We start from the raw sequence: 16,836 nt of genomic DNA on the forward strand, positions 1-16,836 counted from the left end.
CACGACCATCACGCTACATAAACGATAACTGTAGGGCATATAATTTGGCAAACACGATTCGCTGTCAATAAATACCACTTTGAATTTGGTTTTGGCGTAATGCAGCTGTCGCATAATAATATGTGTATGTCATATACCAGACTTTATGTGTATCATGATGTTTACAATAATCCATAAAACTCTAAATATATCTCTTAAATATTAAAGCGGTTCTGCAACAACAATATTAAAATGATTTAGGTACGTCGAGGGTTTATTGCTAATGTGCAGTCTGTTCTCAGTGATATCATACACGTCTTATGTACATTAGAAACCTTTTGGTTACAAGGTGGACAGGCGAGTTATTGTCTATTTTGAGAACAACAGAAATTTCACAAACCATTCAGCTTACAGACACCTCTTTACATGACAATTCCGTGTGCCTGTTACAAATTAACACGTTTGGAACAATCGTACATATTTGCAACACACGCCGAGATGACAATGGTTGTAACATGCTTACTTCACGGACATCAGTCTTATGATCTGTTATGTCAGACCTTACAAAATTCTACGTACAACTAATGCGACGATACATTTTGACAGCCTTGGCGTTGATGACATGTGTTCAAAACCTAAGGACTTGGACAAACTTGTGAATGCCCAAAATAATAAAAAAAATGCTAGGTAATTTACACTGAAATAAAAATGAGCTAAAGTTAATACCGTTATCTGGAAAAATGAGAAATGTCCTTTAGGTCTTTAAATCTTGTCTGCACTTTGTGGAGCTTCTAATGCAGCCGTTCCCTGAAAGGCTTTTTATTAATATATTAAAATTAATTTGCAAGGATTAAAAGGATTTATCCTTTTCTGAATAAGTCTAAAGCCAAGTTGTTTAAGAAAGTACAGATGCGCTTTCGATTCTAGCGCCTTTTTGTATCGATACGTTTATATTTAGGTAAATAGAGCATGTCTATTAAACTATTTATTTCCTCAATACATAGATATATTTGTATATTTGTTACAGACTTATTTGCAGTTAGTTTTGTTTTAGTTTTGAGCTAAACTTGCCCCCTAGAGTTAATGTAACCTATTGGTTTATACGATAACGTCTTACGCGATTAGTACAAATTAAATGTTCTGTAATCACAAGATCTTGAATAATTGTGTTCTAAAACAACAAACCTACCTTAACCTTGCCTCGTGTTATGACATACTGCTATTGTCTCGTAAATATGTCCGTTCGCAATTTAACGTCGCCTGTCATAACACAAATGTATATTTTGACAAATGTCATATTTATATCGTTATGTGCATTTGTAACAGCAACACAAATAAACAAACGTAATTTGATGTTTGATCAGTTCTTTTCATCTCTAAAAGTTTGTTGTTGATCTACATAGCTAGAACCTAGAGAGCTGTTTTTACTTAGCGCGTATCGTATTACAAAGCACGGAATAGAGCTCAATGGATTAGCAGCAACCTTCCAGTAATTCTCTGCGCATTGTGATCCAAAGCTTAACAATACTGTCAAAGAAAGTAAATAAACTGTGTTTCTGCGCAGGACGCTGCCTACCGGTGCTGTGTGTTCACCTGTTCCATATCTACGGACTAATATCGTATTTCAATCTCGATGCTGCAAAGGCATGGAAACTATTCAGCCTCATTGAAGAAGGTTATCACAGCACAAATCCTTACCACAATTCAGTACATGCGGCTGACGTCACACAAGCCATGCATTGCTTCTTGCAACAGAAACAGGTGAGTCTTCGCGTATATCCCTTATCTTTTGTTTGTATTGCGTTGTACGAGTAATTTTAATCGTTTTGTGACCTGTACAAGATCTACACGGGAACTTTTATAAATGTGTTTACTGATTATCTCCATTTTCTAAAAGAATATAACAGTTAAAATGATGCAAGCAAATACTGTAAATAAACACATACCTGCCTAAATAGATTTTAAATGCCGTCAGCTCACACTCAATCGTTTGTCATCACTTGGCATCATATAGATATAACATAATGTAAAAGTAATAGAAATAAGCCTAATTCTTATAAAATAAAATAATAAATTTAAATGCGTAAGTATTACCAACCCCATTAAATGATTTTGGGGTTTAAAGCCTCTTAAACAGATTTCAGTCGAAAGCCAATAAGAGAAAAAGCAGCTGTTCTCCATTGATGGCAATATACTTTACAAGAACACAAGAAAATATACTAAATTTCAAATAAGCTTTACGCATAAGTCTCTGCGATCCATTACTTTTTTCTGTCTTGCGTTAGCTTTATCACCTTTGGGCACAAATCACAAGTACAGAATAAACTTAGTATTAGGTTCGACATAAAACAGAAGACATTCTGCTGCTTATCTTTTCGGGCATGTCGTAAAACTGACAGAGGGATTGTGTATTATAGGTATAGGCATACGATTAATCACAGTATTACAAGTGGCTCTGTCCACACCATTTGGTATTACAGATGTCAGTTTATGTATGCAAGCAGAGTTTGAAAGAGCCAAGCATTTAAAATAGTTCAAGATTTACTTTGAAAACTGCCACATACTTCAAAAAGTTTCACATCGCCTTGACGTGTTGGATATTCTTACTAATAATAGTTTAATGTTGTTGTGGCTAAACTTGAGCTGCGTTCATCGTCATTAGCTAGTTACGATACAGGAAAAGCTTGGCATTGCAGATAGCGATTACGGTTTTTTTGGTGAAAGATTTGTCTTCTATCGTGTGGGTTGTGAGGTAAATTACCAACCTCATCAACCCTGGTGTCAGGGTTATTATAGGGCCGCCAAAGGCCCCTGACATGTCTCATGTAACGATTATTAAGGACCAACAACTTAACGTGCCTTCCGAAGCACGGATCATCTTACTTTTTGGATTATCAGGTGATCAGCCTGTAACAATAATATGCTAAGCAAACTAGGGATCACAAAGTGATTTTTGTGACATGTCCCCACCGGGATTCGAACCTGGGACCTCCGGATCGTGAGCCCAATGCGTTAGCTGGACAACGGAGGCCGTTAAAAGGAGGCCATTTGAAAGAATTAAATGTTTGCGACACTACAAATTCTGTTCTAAAAGGATAGGGCCGGACGCACTTTGGACGGGTAGTCATACCAATTTGCATGATATCAAAACATGAGAATACTGGCCCGACGAACAATTTGTACCCAGTGTGCACGGTTCCATAGTACTTGGGAAGATTCGGATTGTTACGCAAGTAAAGGCAAAGCTCATTTTTCAAAAAATTTTTAATAGTACCACTAGTAGCCACTAGTCCGGTTAGCGGTATTGTTGCGGCGCTAACTTTTCTTAATTATAGGAAACTAGGGCAGATTGTTTTTCTTCGTTAATTTGTGAAATTCTCGCCCGGCTGCAGAATATTGTTCACGAGAGGTATTTTTAATTGAATGTAGGTTTTTCTAGGATTTTTATTTCATGACACTAAGTCAATTACTAGCAACAAATTAACGTCAACTCTTATTTGTTGCCGGATCTTTGTGCTAGGTGTATAATTATGTCACAAAGGGATTTCTGAATCTGTATTTTACACTATTATTGTATCCGAAACATCTACTTTGCAAAATGATGATTGCGGTTTATGAAATGCAATAATCCATCGGACGGTTTCACTGCTTATACAAAGTAGTAATACCAACCAACCAACTGTCCCAGTTCTTTGTTTATTTGAGAAATATTTGCAGACTAGTAAGCTATTTAAATTTTCAATTTGGTAACTAATAACCTACTACGTATTTAAACGGTGCGAATTATAACATAACATAAACAGCCTACGTATATACGTCTCACTGCTAGGCACAGGCCAACTGGGGTGGTAATTATAAGAAATTATTATTGAAGAAATATGTATGTACCCTGATTGTATGTATGTGACATGCGCATGGCCGCACATTAAGTTAGTACAGAAAAAAGCTTATTAAAAACATAAAACGCGTTTAGATTATCTTCTCGGGCACGGCGAAATGTGATAACGGGAATATGCCGAAAATGAAGGAATCGAGACAAACTTGTTTAGGGTTAGCGATGTTTGAAAACCAATGTATGTGCCAATGTAATTGAAAACCAACCAATCAATTGAAAACCAATGTAATTTAAGAAGTGTATTATAAATTAAAGAAAAGCTTACGGAGATGTTTTTCCTATTTCACATGATGGGCTATTAAATGAGCTGATCACCTGCACCACCATACGACTATCTTCTTGTCACTACGCAGGTTATCTTCTTATAACTTGAGGCCCACCCCATTAATTATTATAAGCGTCAGTTTATGTATGTGCGTTTGTGTAGAAAGTTCACTATCCCTTATTTAAATTACTCCTCTTCTTTGCGAGTCGATGGCGATCGATACAAAATTTTTGCTGACCAATAATTACTAATTTAAATTACTGATTGATATATCGTTTGCACCAGATCCGGGATTATCTGGAACCGTTGGAGGTGATGGCCTCTTTGCTAGCAGCAATAGCCCACGACATGGACCACCCTGGCGTCAACCAGCCCTTCCTCATTGCTACTTCCAACCATCTCGCCGCTTTGTACAGGGTAAGCAAAGTTGAAATATTATGTCTTCATAATTATGTATGTTTTACATTACATCTTAACTCAGGGTGTTGAATTTAGATTAGACATATTATTATTATTAGAGTAAATTGATTTTACGTGCAGCCGCAATTATAAACAAATAAAGCTTATCAAAAATCGTATTAGAAACTTATTTAATACTTATGTATCGAACAAAATGTAGGAAAGTGACTAGAGTAAGAGAGAATATTATGGAAGTATAATGAATGGGGATTTGATTGTTTATGGTACGAATTTAGAATGGTTGATGAATGGGACGGAAGGAAGTTTCTTTTTAAATAAGATATTGTCTATGCGTGTATGTATATATTCTCTTGATACGGACGGTGCCAAGTTGTCGGCAAGTGGAATTGTAAAAATTAAAGAGAAATAAAAGAAGGGAAGGACAGTATCCATTTTTATTCTATTTCCCACAAAAATATAAACTACTAACTTTAGCCGCAACTTTCACTTACAAACTTGGGTTGAGTACGAGTAGGAGAGTCTAAAGAAAATACTCTATTCAAAACAAGAGAAATTTAAGAGGACTTAAATTTCTACAATAATAGAAAATCATTTACAACTTGCGCAAGTTGCAAGTGTATATTACCTGGTTTTCCTTTTGCAAAGAAAATAAATAAAGAAAGTAACAATGGAAAGTGTTCACGGGATGTTTGCTTGTTTGTTATAATTTTAGTAAAGGTTAGTGGAAAATGAAACAAGCATGAAATCTGTAAAGAGGTCCTTTTGACATGTTTTGCTCATATCTTAAAAACGATATATTTACCTTCGGAAAGTTTTAGTATTTTACCAGAAGACCTCAAAGAATAAGTGATATTTTTAAAGTTAGACGAATATTTTCGGTTGATTTTTCTTAGACAAACTCTAAATGGTACCTTTTGACGGTAATTTGTGAGTTCATGGTTGTACTCACAAATTACCTATATAAAATATATAATTATTCAAGTCATATATGTATATACCTTCTGTGAATCTAATAATATCGACTTATTCCCAATCCCGAAATAGCTTTTTACGACGTTCACAATAAAACGTCGTCTTAAAAAACTTTCCTTTACTTACTTGCTTTTCTTTTCAATTTATCGATGTTAGAATCTCGTTGCGATGTCGGTTGAACTTTTGATTAAGGTAGTTGCCAAGAAGACGGCGACGGCCTCACCAGATATGTTTTTGAAGTCTGTCTCTTCAAAGCTTCTATAGTAAATCATATTAAAATTAAGACCCGTCGAGGATTCATAACCCATGTTTAATATATCTTACTGTCGCTTGTGTTATGCATTCTGTAATACGAATTCATATTTATCACATGTTCAACGGCACAAATTCGGACCTCATTCAGGATCCCTCGCGGAGGGTCCCTGGCTTTGACTCCAAGCGAAAAATCTGGACGCGACTGAACCGGTGTAGGACCAACCATGGAAAGTCAAACCATCACCTACATAAATGGGGCTTAAAGGAGTCGCCATACTGTGAATGTGGTCACCCGGATCAAACCATATCTCACATAGTGAACGAGTGCCCTCTGCACCGGTTCCCAGGTGGTATAGCCGAGCTGCATTGTGTGACGGATGCAGCAGAGACTTGGTTAAGGGATCTTAAGCTGGATATTTGATCCAAGCAGGATATTTGTCTGCCATACGCAATAATAATAATATTTATTACTTCATCTTATATGTAATGTACGAGTATTAATGTTTTTTGGCGAGAAAACTTTCGTGATTTGCTATAGATGGATTTGCTTTTCGTGCGAGATGGTATGAAAACACTGAGGTTTATTATAAACTGAGCACTTTCTTTTCAAATGCATATTCTAAAGAAATAGCTCTAACAATTTATATCTATTGCGATGTGAAACAACATTAGTTCATATTATGCTCATGTTACCGTTGCTTTACACGTATATATTCGTAATATAAAATTTAATTAACGTCTAAGCATGTTAACCATTAAATACGGTAGACGCACTGCCAGGCGCAGCGGGGTGCATGCACCGTTGAAGCAACTTTACAGAAAAATTACGTGATAGGTTCATACATTTCTAACTATACCTCGTTTCAGATTAATTAGTCTGAAAGCTATTTGGAACTCGCTGGTTTATAGTGAATTGCATTCGAACTTTAGGCAAGAAGGTAATATTAATATTTTGATGCCAGTGCCGGACTGCCCCTCTAGGGTAGTAGTTACTGTGCCCGGGAAACTATTCAGCGATTTACTAAATGCGAAATGTTATAATTTATACCTACCTATTGCATATCGTAGCGATATGATCTGATTGATTCTCCTCAGAGCATATCGTACTGGCAATGACGCGCGTTCTTTAGTATAAAGAAGAAAAATACAAAAAATATAAAACATAAAAATGTATTAAATATTATGCAGTATAAACTTTGGCTATTTATTTTATCTGAAAAACGACTATAGTTTTCCGTACTCTGCTGATTGTTGCTGTTGCTTTTACGCAGATGTGGTTATATCCAACGTTAAACTAGCGTAAAATAAAGATCCCACAACCTTCTGAAGTAAACAGTATTCTCTACCTAAAATAAAACTTCTTCGTAATTTATGAACCGTGTTATGCAGAACACATCGGTTCTCGAGAACCACCACTGGCGCTCAGCTATCAGCTGCCTCATCGAGAGCGGCTTGCTGGACCAGATGCAAGGCATGCAGGAGAAGTTGGAGAGCCAGATCAGCTCGCTGATACTTGCCACCGACATCACCAGGCAGCAGGAATACCTCAGCCAATTCAAGGTAACTACTTAAGTTCAATATCAAAATCTGAAGAATAACTGACCGCTGTTTTAGTTTCGAATAGATGTAACGAAGGACCGTTCTCGAGGGACGCTGCTGTATAATATTGAAGGCTCAAGTTGGCTAGGCAATCTGCGGAAACATTCCACGCAAATTATATTAATTTCTTCAAGTCAGTATCTATACAAAGGATATAGCCGAGTTTCCACTGACGCGGAGACGGGTGGAGAAGAGCGGAGATGTGTGGATTTGACCAATCACAGCGTTAGAGAGAGCGAGAAACGAAGACGCTCTGTCACTCTCTCCCTCACGGTGATTGCTCGATTCCTGCATATCTCCGCTCCTCTCCGCACAGCTCCGCGTCAATAGAAACGCAGCCTAATTAGAAACGAAGATCATCAATCTACCTACGTAAAAACTGGGCTTTTGATTGACCAGCGCTCAACTAAGCACTGTCTGTTTCATAACTGTAAACAAATATGCTATGTAATATGGTTGTAGTGACGTTACTTTTATAACTGAATTTGATTTTCTCTTATCCCAAAAAATCAACAGGCATCTTTGATGTTAGAACTGACTTTCTGGTACATGAGTATTTTTTCATGATTGTGAAATAAGCATCTATTTATCGTTCGCTAGAGTGTTGGTCAACATACAACACAACAGACAAAGCCACATATTTAAATAGAAAGTAAAGTAAAATTCAAAGTCAGTTCGAAGTTAGGTTCCAAAGTTATTTCTAAAAAGTTTATGAAGGCGAAATATTAAAATCTTCCCAATTACGTAATATCTAGTAGCACGCTTGTAATGACATTTATTTGGAAGAAAGAAAGTAGTCACACAAGATGACATAAAAGGCTTTTCACAATACTAACTGCAGTGGAAATTCATTATACTGTAAGAACGAATAAGCGATTGTCCACGAGCTCGGGCGGTATTGGTTCCGCATCATTTCCGTTTTGAAGCTCAATTTAAAATTAATTGAAGTTTGTAATGCTTCTGGGCGATATATGAAATGGAGCTGTTCTATAGACTACCTAATTGAAACTGTTCAGTTCTTATCGGAACACCGATCCTTTTGAAATACCACACCATAAAAATACAACATGGTAGGTACAATTGTACCACAATACGATTAAAGTAAGTCGTATAACAGAAAAGTTATCAAAGACTGAATTGTATGATTTCCTATTATTCAAATTTGAAACATCATTCGGTTCAGGATCAACCTAAATTAAGATGACCTTTAAACATCACAAACACCATCTGAGAAAAATACTACGACTTTTCGCAATAAGTACGGTAAAGTTTGTCACTGGAGTGCGCAACTCAATTCACGGTCATAACAGAAATGTTATGAACGACTTTTCGAATTATATGGTTTCCTATTGTCATGAACTTAGGCTAATCATGCGAAATGTTGGAAAATAACATCTTATGCGACGTTACTCAACTTTGGGAGAAATATACTTCCTCCATGTTGTGAACGTAACCAACTCTGTAACATGGTAATAATCTTCCGTAACTGTAATTTTAATCATAACACAATTAAAATGAGATTTTTTTTGGAAATGTGTTTCTTGGTGCGCTCCATTCCATGTATGGCCACTCACAAGTGGAGATCATAAGTATCCTGTCCTGTTTGCAATACAGGCTCTGTGAAAGTCTAATAAACCGATTTGTATCTATTTCAACTTACAACGACACTAATACAACAATGGTGTCGAAAACTTATTCTTGTTTACAATTCTACTTCACAACTCATTACATGTGAAAACTCGATGACTGTGGAAAACTTTCATAACATTGCTGGCTGTATATGAACAATGAATTTTAATCCTATTAACTTTAATTTGCTAATGACTTTGATCCCTTTAATAATAAAGTGTGGTAGAATAATTTGCTAATTCATTTAAGTATTTGATTTTGTATGTTGATGATTAATCGTAGCAACTGCATCAATTATTTTTTTTGGCCACAATACAGAGATCTTTAGGCCATGTCTTCATTTTTGTGCTGATTCGAGCAGACACTCAGTGTTATAAGCTTTCTTCTTCTTTCTTATAATCTAATAAAATAAACCTAAAACCTAACCTAACCTTTAATCTTTTGTAACGTCTTTTTAATAAATCTCTAAATCAGCATAATTTAATACTTACACTGTTGTGTAAGTGCCCCGATACCGACCCCGCCGGCGTGGTCGACAATTTCCCTCATTCAGCGCTTATCGCTATCGACCCACTAGGGTCGATTAATTCTTTCAAATATTTTTCCTCTCAGGCGACGCCCTGAGCCGAGGTTCGCGCCCAACTAGGCACCCTCAGGCCTGTTGTCTTAAACGTTGTACCGGGTGAGAGCCCTCAGCGCTCCCCATTTGTCCGGCCATGTAGTTAATGCCATCTGCGGCAAATCTGCAATAAGTCACGTCAAAAATAAGTGTTCTTCGGTTACTCCCGTAACTTTATTTAATCCGCGATAGTGTTTCCAATAGCTAGCAAAGTTGAAGTCTTTTAAAACGTGACACGTACGCCACCGACGCAAACTGAATCGATGAGTGGTACAAGCCACAAGCTAAAGGCGTGTGCCGACAATGCGGCAGAACTCACAGTCCTGACCTTGAAGTGACAATAATTGAAGTAACAATAATTGTTGAAAGAATTTTGCATCAATAATTATAGATGTTTCCTAGCATATTCAATTTCATTGCTGACTCGCTCTGCTTTTGACTTGGAGCAAACTTTACATACATACAGTAATGCTTTTTACTACTCAATGCACTGAATCCAGGTACTTTGTACTAAAATTTAATTTCGACCTCATCTTCAGTAGTGCTTGTATTTTATTATCAAGGTCACTGTCCGTGCGTATTTTTATTTGTGTTGGAAACCACAGTGAAATGTCTGGATATTATAGTACACAGAAATTTTTGATCTCGCCTTGTGTGGGTGATAGTTGTCCTCGCCTTTCTTGAACTATTTAGGGAGCCATTGGAGCTAATCTCTTGCTTCCTTATTATTTAGTACTCTCGTTACGCGCGTGCACGCAAACATAATAATCTGAAGACGGGTTTCAATGTTTAGCAAACGATTACGTAAGTATCTTTCGTCTCTATAATGTATTTACGCGCGTTACGAACTTAGTTGTCAAGAATAAAAAAAAACATTCATTTCTATTCCGTTAATTTACAGCTATATTATGAGACTTTATATATGCTTGAAAAAAAATTTAAGTTGCAGCATGATACTATGCAAATTACTTTAATAGAAAGCAAATTTCATACGTTACTTATGGTGTGACGCGCGCTCGCCCCAAAAAGAGTTGTTTGCTCTGCGTTGAGCCGCTGACCGCGTTTCAGGAAAATATGACTATGGCTCAAGTATACATTCCACGCTAGAGCCGCGTTCACATTCACGATAGCATAGTTTCGTGCAGTAAGCTCGATTCAACAATCTCGCAGATACTTGCGCGTCGAAAATGTGTCGCTACACGCATGGTATATGAAAACCAGGGGGTTAAAATAGCCACATCGGAGCAATTCATCTAAGAAAGCAATATTGCTATTATAAAAGCAAGTGCGCAATGCAAACAAATGTCAAATAGCAATATTGCTTTCTTAGATGAATTGCTTCGATGTGGCCATTTTAACCCCCCGGGTATGTTTAAACCTGATAGAGGCATTTCAAGGTTAGCCCAGATGACATCATCCCACCTTACGTTGCCATTTCGTAAAAAATAAATTACTCACATCCAATGTTTTCTTTTTAATTTTCTTTCCCAGAAAATTTTGTACTTTTAGTAAAAGATTTATTTACAGTTTTAATGATTATTATTTTATATATATGACAAATAATAGTAATTAAATACATTAGTCAGTAATTCACTTAATTTTCAATAATAAAATTTACGTCATTGGAATGATGGAGATTCCAATTGAATGGTAACACTTACATCATCAATGGGCTAGCAATGGCGGCTTGTCATAGGATTGAGCGTACCTGGTCTTCTTATACCACGGCTACACGCACTATCACGTCACAAATATGCAAAATATACTTAACAGCAGCCTCCGACTTGTCACGTGGCCCTTCTTGCGCCGCTTGTCATTTATTTGTTACTGTGATATGAAGTTTCTTGGTGCAAATCGATTCCCGTTTGAAAGACAACTCCAGAAGCTACCGCAAGTTTATATTGCACACCAAGTTATTTATAGTTGAAGTTTTCAACGTTACAGGTGACTACAATTTTAAATTTATTACTAAGTAGGTACCAACATCGTTTGGTGGTTTAATACTTGCTATATTTTACTCGTACTTAGGGGCTGATGTAGAGGAAATGGTCAAACAAAACGCAACAATCTACGTATATTCGCTCTGTCAACTAGAATAGCAGGGCCAATGTCGTTTAAATATCGTAGCTTTATTTTTATTCTCAATGTAGACAGCCACAAGAAATCTATTTTTGTGCTCGTCATTTTTCTTTTAAACTAGGCAAAAACGTATTAAACTCATTTTGCAGATCAACCTAAAACACTTCTCGCCAAATTGAGTTAGTGCAAATCTCTACCCTCGGTGAAGCTAACTTAGCTAAGGAATTTTAAACAGTCTGTCACTCAATTCACCACACGACTAAATGGAAAAGTTCCTGCAGACCAACACAAAATGGATTTTAATTATATGTGACGGCTGCAGTAGCCTCACTGTGTTGAATTTCTCGCTTATTTAGTTCCAGTTGAGCCAACAAGTGGCTTCGAACTAATCGCTTTAAAATTCTCGTAGTACATTTCTGTTATTTTTGTTCGTCGTTATTCTCAGCTTTGATGATCTTTTTTTTTTCGAGAAACGATGTTTATTATATAAATATTTGCTTTCTTTATGAATATAAATCTGGAAATATCGCAAAGGGCTCGAGTGTAGATGTTACGGAGTGCGTCATCGGGCAACAGTTTGTTTAGCTGTTATCACAAATATGAACTGCCGCGTTAGTAACGTTCAAGCGGAACTTCGGTCATTTAGTAAATTGCCCCCGCTACGGTGAAAAAATAATCAACGTAATTAACTACCTAAGAAAGCTGGCATTCCCATGGTCAAGTTCAGGCTACCTACAAAATTGTCTGTCGTTACACCCGATATACAAATTACCAAGTCTGTAAGCAGGTAATTTGTTTGTAACCCCTATTGGGGTATATCCGAGCCACAAGTAGTTAGTAACAACGATTACCGCCCTATCTCACTAGGACACCATGGTTGCGCCACCAGCGGGAAATTATTCGGAATTTGGTTGCCGGTAACAAGTTGGTTCTGCAATCGAGTGAGGTACCCTTCGTCCAACTGCAGATAGCGCCCATAAGATTATAATTCGGACACCGATATATTCACTTCAATCAAAAGTTGCCTGTACAAAATTGCTATTTAGTAATAGGGCTGCCGATTGTGTTTAATTAGTCAATAATAAATTGACTATTGCACATAAGTGCAATAAAGCGTTTTAGTATTTATTGCTTTGTAGATACAATTCAGTATTCGCTGTTAATACGGCGCGTGACGGTAAATACTCAGCACGTTAACGTTTTTCATTACGTACTCTGTTCGTATACCTATAGAGTATGAAAAACATTTCCCGTGTGCCACAAGCAGAGCTAATCCGCACGCGAGACAAGCCACATGGCAGGAAGTGTAGCATCGTCACTTGTTATAAGTTAATATTGTAAACATTACTATTAGTAAATTATTATTGTTTTACTACTACTACCGGCTACTATGTCGCCACATGAGTCATGTCAGGGGCCTGTGACGGCTCGATTATAATTATAATAACCCTAACGCCCGGGTTGCTGAGGTCGGTCGATTAAACTTTTAACCCACACGAAAGAAGAAGAATCACTGTTTGTATTTGCTAAGTCCTTACATTCCGTAACAGCTGTAAATGCATTTCCTTTTCACATGAAAATCGAATCGTATCAAATATTAAATTTGTACTTCACGTCAAGAACTGGGTCAGGTAAAGAACATAGTCACTAGCAGATTTTTTAAGCATAAATACGAGTACATTATGAAGCTTTTATTGTCAATATTTTTTAGGAAATGAAAACTAACCTTTACTGGTAACTGTCATTGCTAACAAGCCTTTAGTTAGATTATACGTTAAACCAATGCCACTAACGATATTACATACTTGAAATGGAGGTTAGCAACACGACCCTGTATTTACGATAATATTATAACTTGTGTACTATTTGTGTGCACGAAAGTTATGTATGGTGTATGACCTGTCACCATAAAATTCATAATCATCTCAGAACTTTATATCTAAAATGGCTGCAAATTGGGTAGTTTCCTAGGTCATAGATAAGTTATGAAATTCTGATTACTAAATAAAACAGATCTAAAGGTGAGAAAGAAGTTTTCTATTTAATTTATTTATGAATTTTAATAATGCAAAATGTATTAATAAGTGCGAAATTTTGTCACGTTTTTCTATGACGTCACAGGTAGCTTTTTCATACAAATCAGTAGTGATTTCGTGTTTTGACGTTTAAAAAGTAACTGATTTGACTAGTTGGAAACTACTCCATTGTCCAGTCAAGTAGTTTTAGATCTGCCTCTGACACCATTAGAGTTTGCGATAGTGAGTTTATGTATGAAGAACGTGTAGGTACTCATAATATTCGAAGGTTTAGATAGAACTAATTACTCAGTTTAGAAGATTAATTAATTACTCAGTTTCCAGGTAATCGCCATCCACACTCCCGTCGGAAAGGACTTCATCATAAAGTTTCCTGACTAAAGGTCACCGCTTATTAACTGGCGAATTAATAAAGATTCATACCTTAGACGATAATATTTACAACATATATCGATACGCGAATCTAAAAGGTGATTTTAATTAACTAGTAAAATTGCATTATAAATAGTAAAGTCTACGTATTTAGATAAACACACAGGCCTAATATGGTAGTGTATTTTATGGCTAACATGCAGAAATGTAAGCCAAATACAGTCATTAAGCTAATCCAACGATTTTAGAATTTGGTTTCTATTTCATGTTTGGATCAAAAATGACTATCACTTGCTTAGCGGTGTAGGAAAACATCGCAAGGAACCCACATTTTTGAGACATACATTTCGGAAGTACGTGGCTTGACCTGTAGTTATTGAGCTGGGATTTCCTTCGAGGCTATAAGGTGAGACAGACAGTCCCTTTTGTAAATAACTGGCCTTGTCAAATCTTCAGGTTAGGTAACGGACCCCGTGAGAAACGGTAGAAGATGATATAATTTTTTCCGATAGAATTTTCCTTCACATTAAAGAAAAACATACGCAAAGTCATACCTACATTTCAATGTGCTATCATAGTCCATTTTTAATTCTCTCCTCTTCCCGAGCATGTCGCAGAATCCGATTAAGCCGACTATTGCGTTATGTTTTACATGACGGACGTATAAAGGCGTTGGGAGTGGTAATCTCTCAATTTATCCTTAAACGAAAACTATCAGCCGGTTGTTTTCTTGTGATTCATTAATCTCTGTAGGAATATCTATCGCAGAAATTTGTTTCTGCTAATTTTTAAAGGACATTTTTGTTTAACTGAGTATGTTTATCTTGAAAGCGGGAAAGCTCTGAAAGGAGGGCTGACATGAGCAGGATTATTGGTTGCCATGGTGACTACGCCGAAGCGGACTCGTGATAACTGATAAGAATGACAGAGTCCATTATCTGTCACACGCTGAAAGTAAACATATTTGCGCGTATGTTTTCAAAACGCGTATTAGTAAATAATTTATTGGCGAGTATTTTTGACGCAACTTATATTTAGAAATCTATGTCCGTTAGACTGACTCATGTGTTGTAAACAGCTGTTTTTATATAAAATGTCGTCGGTTAGTATTGCCTACTACGATTTAGAAAGTATAGTTAGGTACCGTCTCGTAATCTAACTTTTTTTCTTGTGGGTTAGTATTTTACGCTCGACTTAGTCGATATGTAAGGCTTAATTACTTAGCTGTCTCCTATAAATAATTTAATTACCATGTATTTGCATCGATACTTCGGAGTAACCACTTATTCGTTTCAAACCACTTTGAACCTTACATCGACTTATAGCCGGTGACATAAATAAACAATGGTTACTTATTTCAAAGGGGATGGTGGCGCCTTCATTAGGATTATCCACAGCTTCTACCAAGTCAAGCAGAAGTGGGCTGAAAATAACGAGGGGCGCGGTTGTTGCGAAGGCCAAGTTGGTTTATATTTTTGAGTAGGACAAGTGTGAGTATCATGTGAGTTTGCACAATATGGTGGCAATGCAAAGCGTGAGCCGTTCATTCGCACGTGTCGTTGTAGGATAAAGATAACCTACGTTTCGCAACTTTGGTTTCGCAACTAGAGCCGCGTGCCCGTACGTACGTAAGCCCGGCTGCTCAGAATTTGAAATGCAGTGTTATTTGTCATATTACGCAGTTACAAGTCGACTACAGTTTTGGACACATCTTTAAAGTCATTTTTCATAGACTAGTAACTCGATTCGACTTCGCCGCGATATAATGTTTACCGTATGGGATTCTTACAGGATTGTAGATCACATACAGTAAAAAACGCATCTCGTGATTAGCTCGTACATACAGAGGGCATACTTATTTTTATTATAATTCATACTGACGTATTTTTGAAAAAACAAAGAACAATCTGTCTATAAGTGTTAGATTGACACACATCATACTACAGTTCTCTGTCAACAAGTTTAGTACAGAAATAACTTTTTTTTAAAGCAGGAACCTCGACGTTATACCTAATACAGATGTCGCGAAGTGTGGTCTAGGTGTAACGCTGAAAGTCCCACTTAGATAACACGGTTAATCTTTGATGAGGTATATTTGTCACCGCAGTTAGTGACTTACCAGCGTGTGGAAATTTGAAAATACGTTGGTTTTATCCTTTAATTCCTTTTATAACTCGCTTTATCAATACAATCTTGCTGATTTAAAATCGTTACTAAATATTCATAGAAACCGAGTTCATTTTGTTATCTCTAACATTCATATTCACTCTCTTTTTTTAAAAAGGCTATAAAGTTTTTTTTTTCAATCATGTAACAAATAATCTAAGTACTTCAGAGATATTTTAAAAATCAAACACCTGTTACTGATTTTAAATTCCGGGCGGGATCGCCCAGAGTTGGCTAAACCGAAGTTGTTAGTCAATCTTATTGATGTCGTGTTCTGTGTGTCCGGTAAATTTCAACCATAATAGAGAGAGAGGCAATATTCTTTTGAAGCTGACGATTTGAGTTCGTACTTATTCTATTTAAGTTCGTATAGATATAAAAAGTAAGTTTTATACAGAACAATATTATCAAATAAGGCGAGGTTTCACGAGTGGTAGGTATATTCGAGTCGAGCGCCACGAGGAGTTTCGCGTATATTGTAGTGCGTGCAGATAATACGCAGAAAGGCTTCAGACGGAACTTAATTAAGCTTGAAGCATAGACGGGATAC

General features: G+C 36.6%; 1 protein-coding gene across 2 annotated transcripts in view; it reads left to right on the forward strand.

Moving 5' to 3' along the window:
* The window catches only part of LOC126379898 (uncharacterized), a 47,229-nt gene that overhangs the window by 21,370 nt on the left and 9,023 nt on the right, over positions 1-16,836 (forward strand). For both annotated transcript variants that reach the window (XM_050028887.1, XM_050028885.1), the window contains exons 5-7: positions 1,544-1,740; positions 4,425-4,556; positions 7,176-7,346. In XM_050028887.1, coding sequence (XP_049884844.1) covers positions 1,544-1,740; positions 4,425-4,556; positions 7,176-7,346 — 500 coding nt within the window. The remainder of the gene's footprint in view (positions 1-1,543; positions 1,741-4,424; positions 4,557-7,175; positions 7,347-16,836) is intronic.

Source organism: Pectinophora gossypiella, chromosome Z, assembly GCF_024362695.1.
Source record: "Pectinophora gossypiella chromosome Z, ilPecGoss1.1, whole genome shotgun sequence".
Classification (NCBI taxonomy): domain Eukaryota; kingdom Metazoa; phylum Arthropoda; class Insecta; order Lepidoptera; family Gelechiidae; genus Pectinophora; species Pectinophora gossypiella.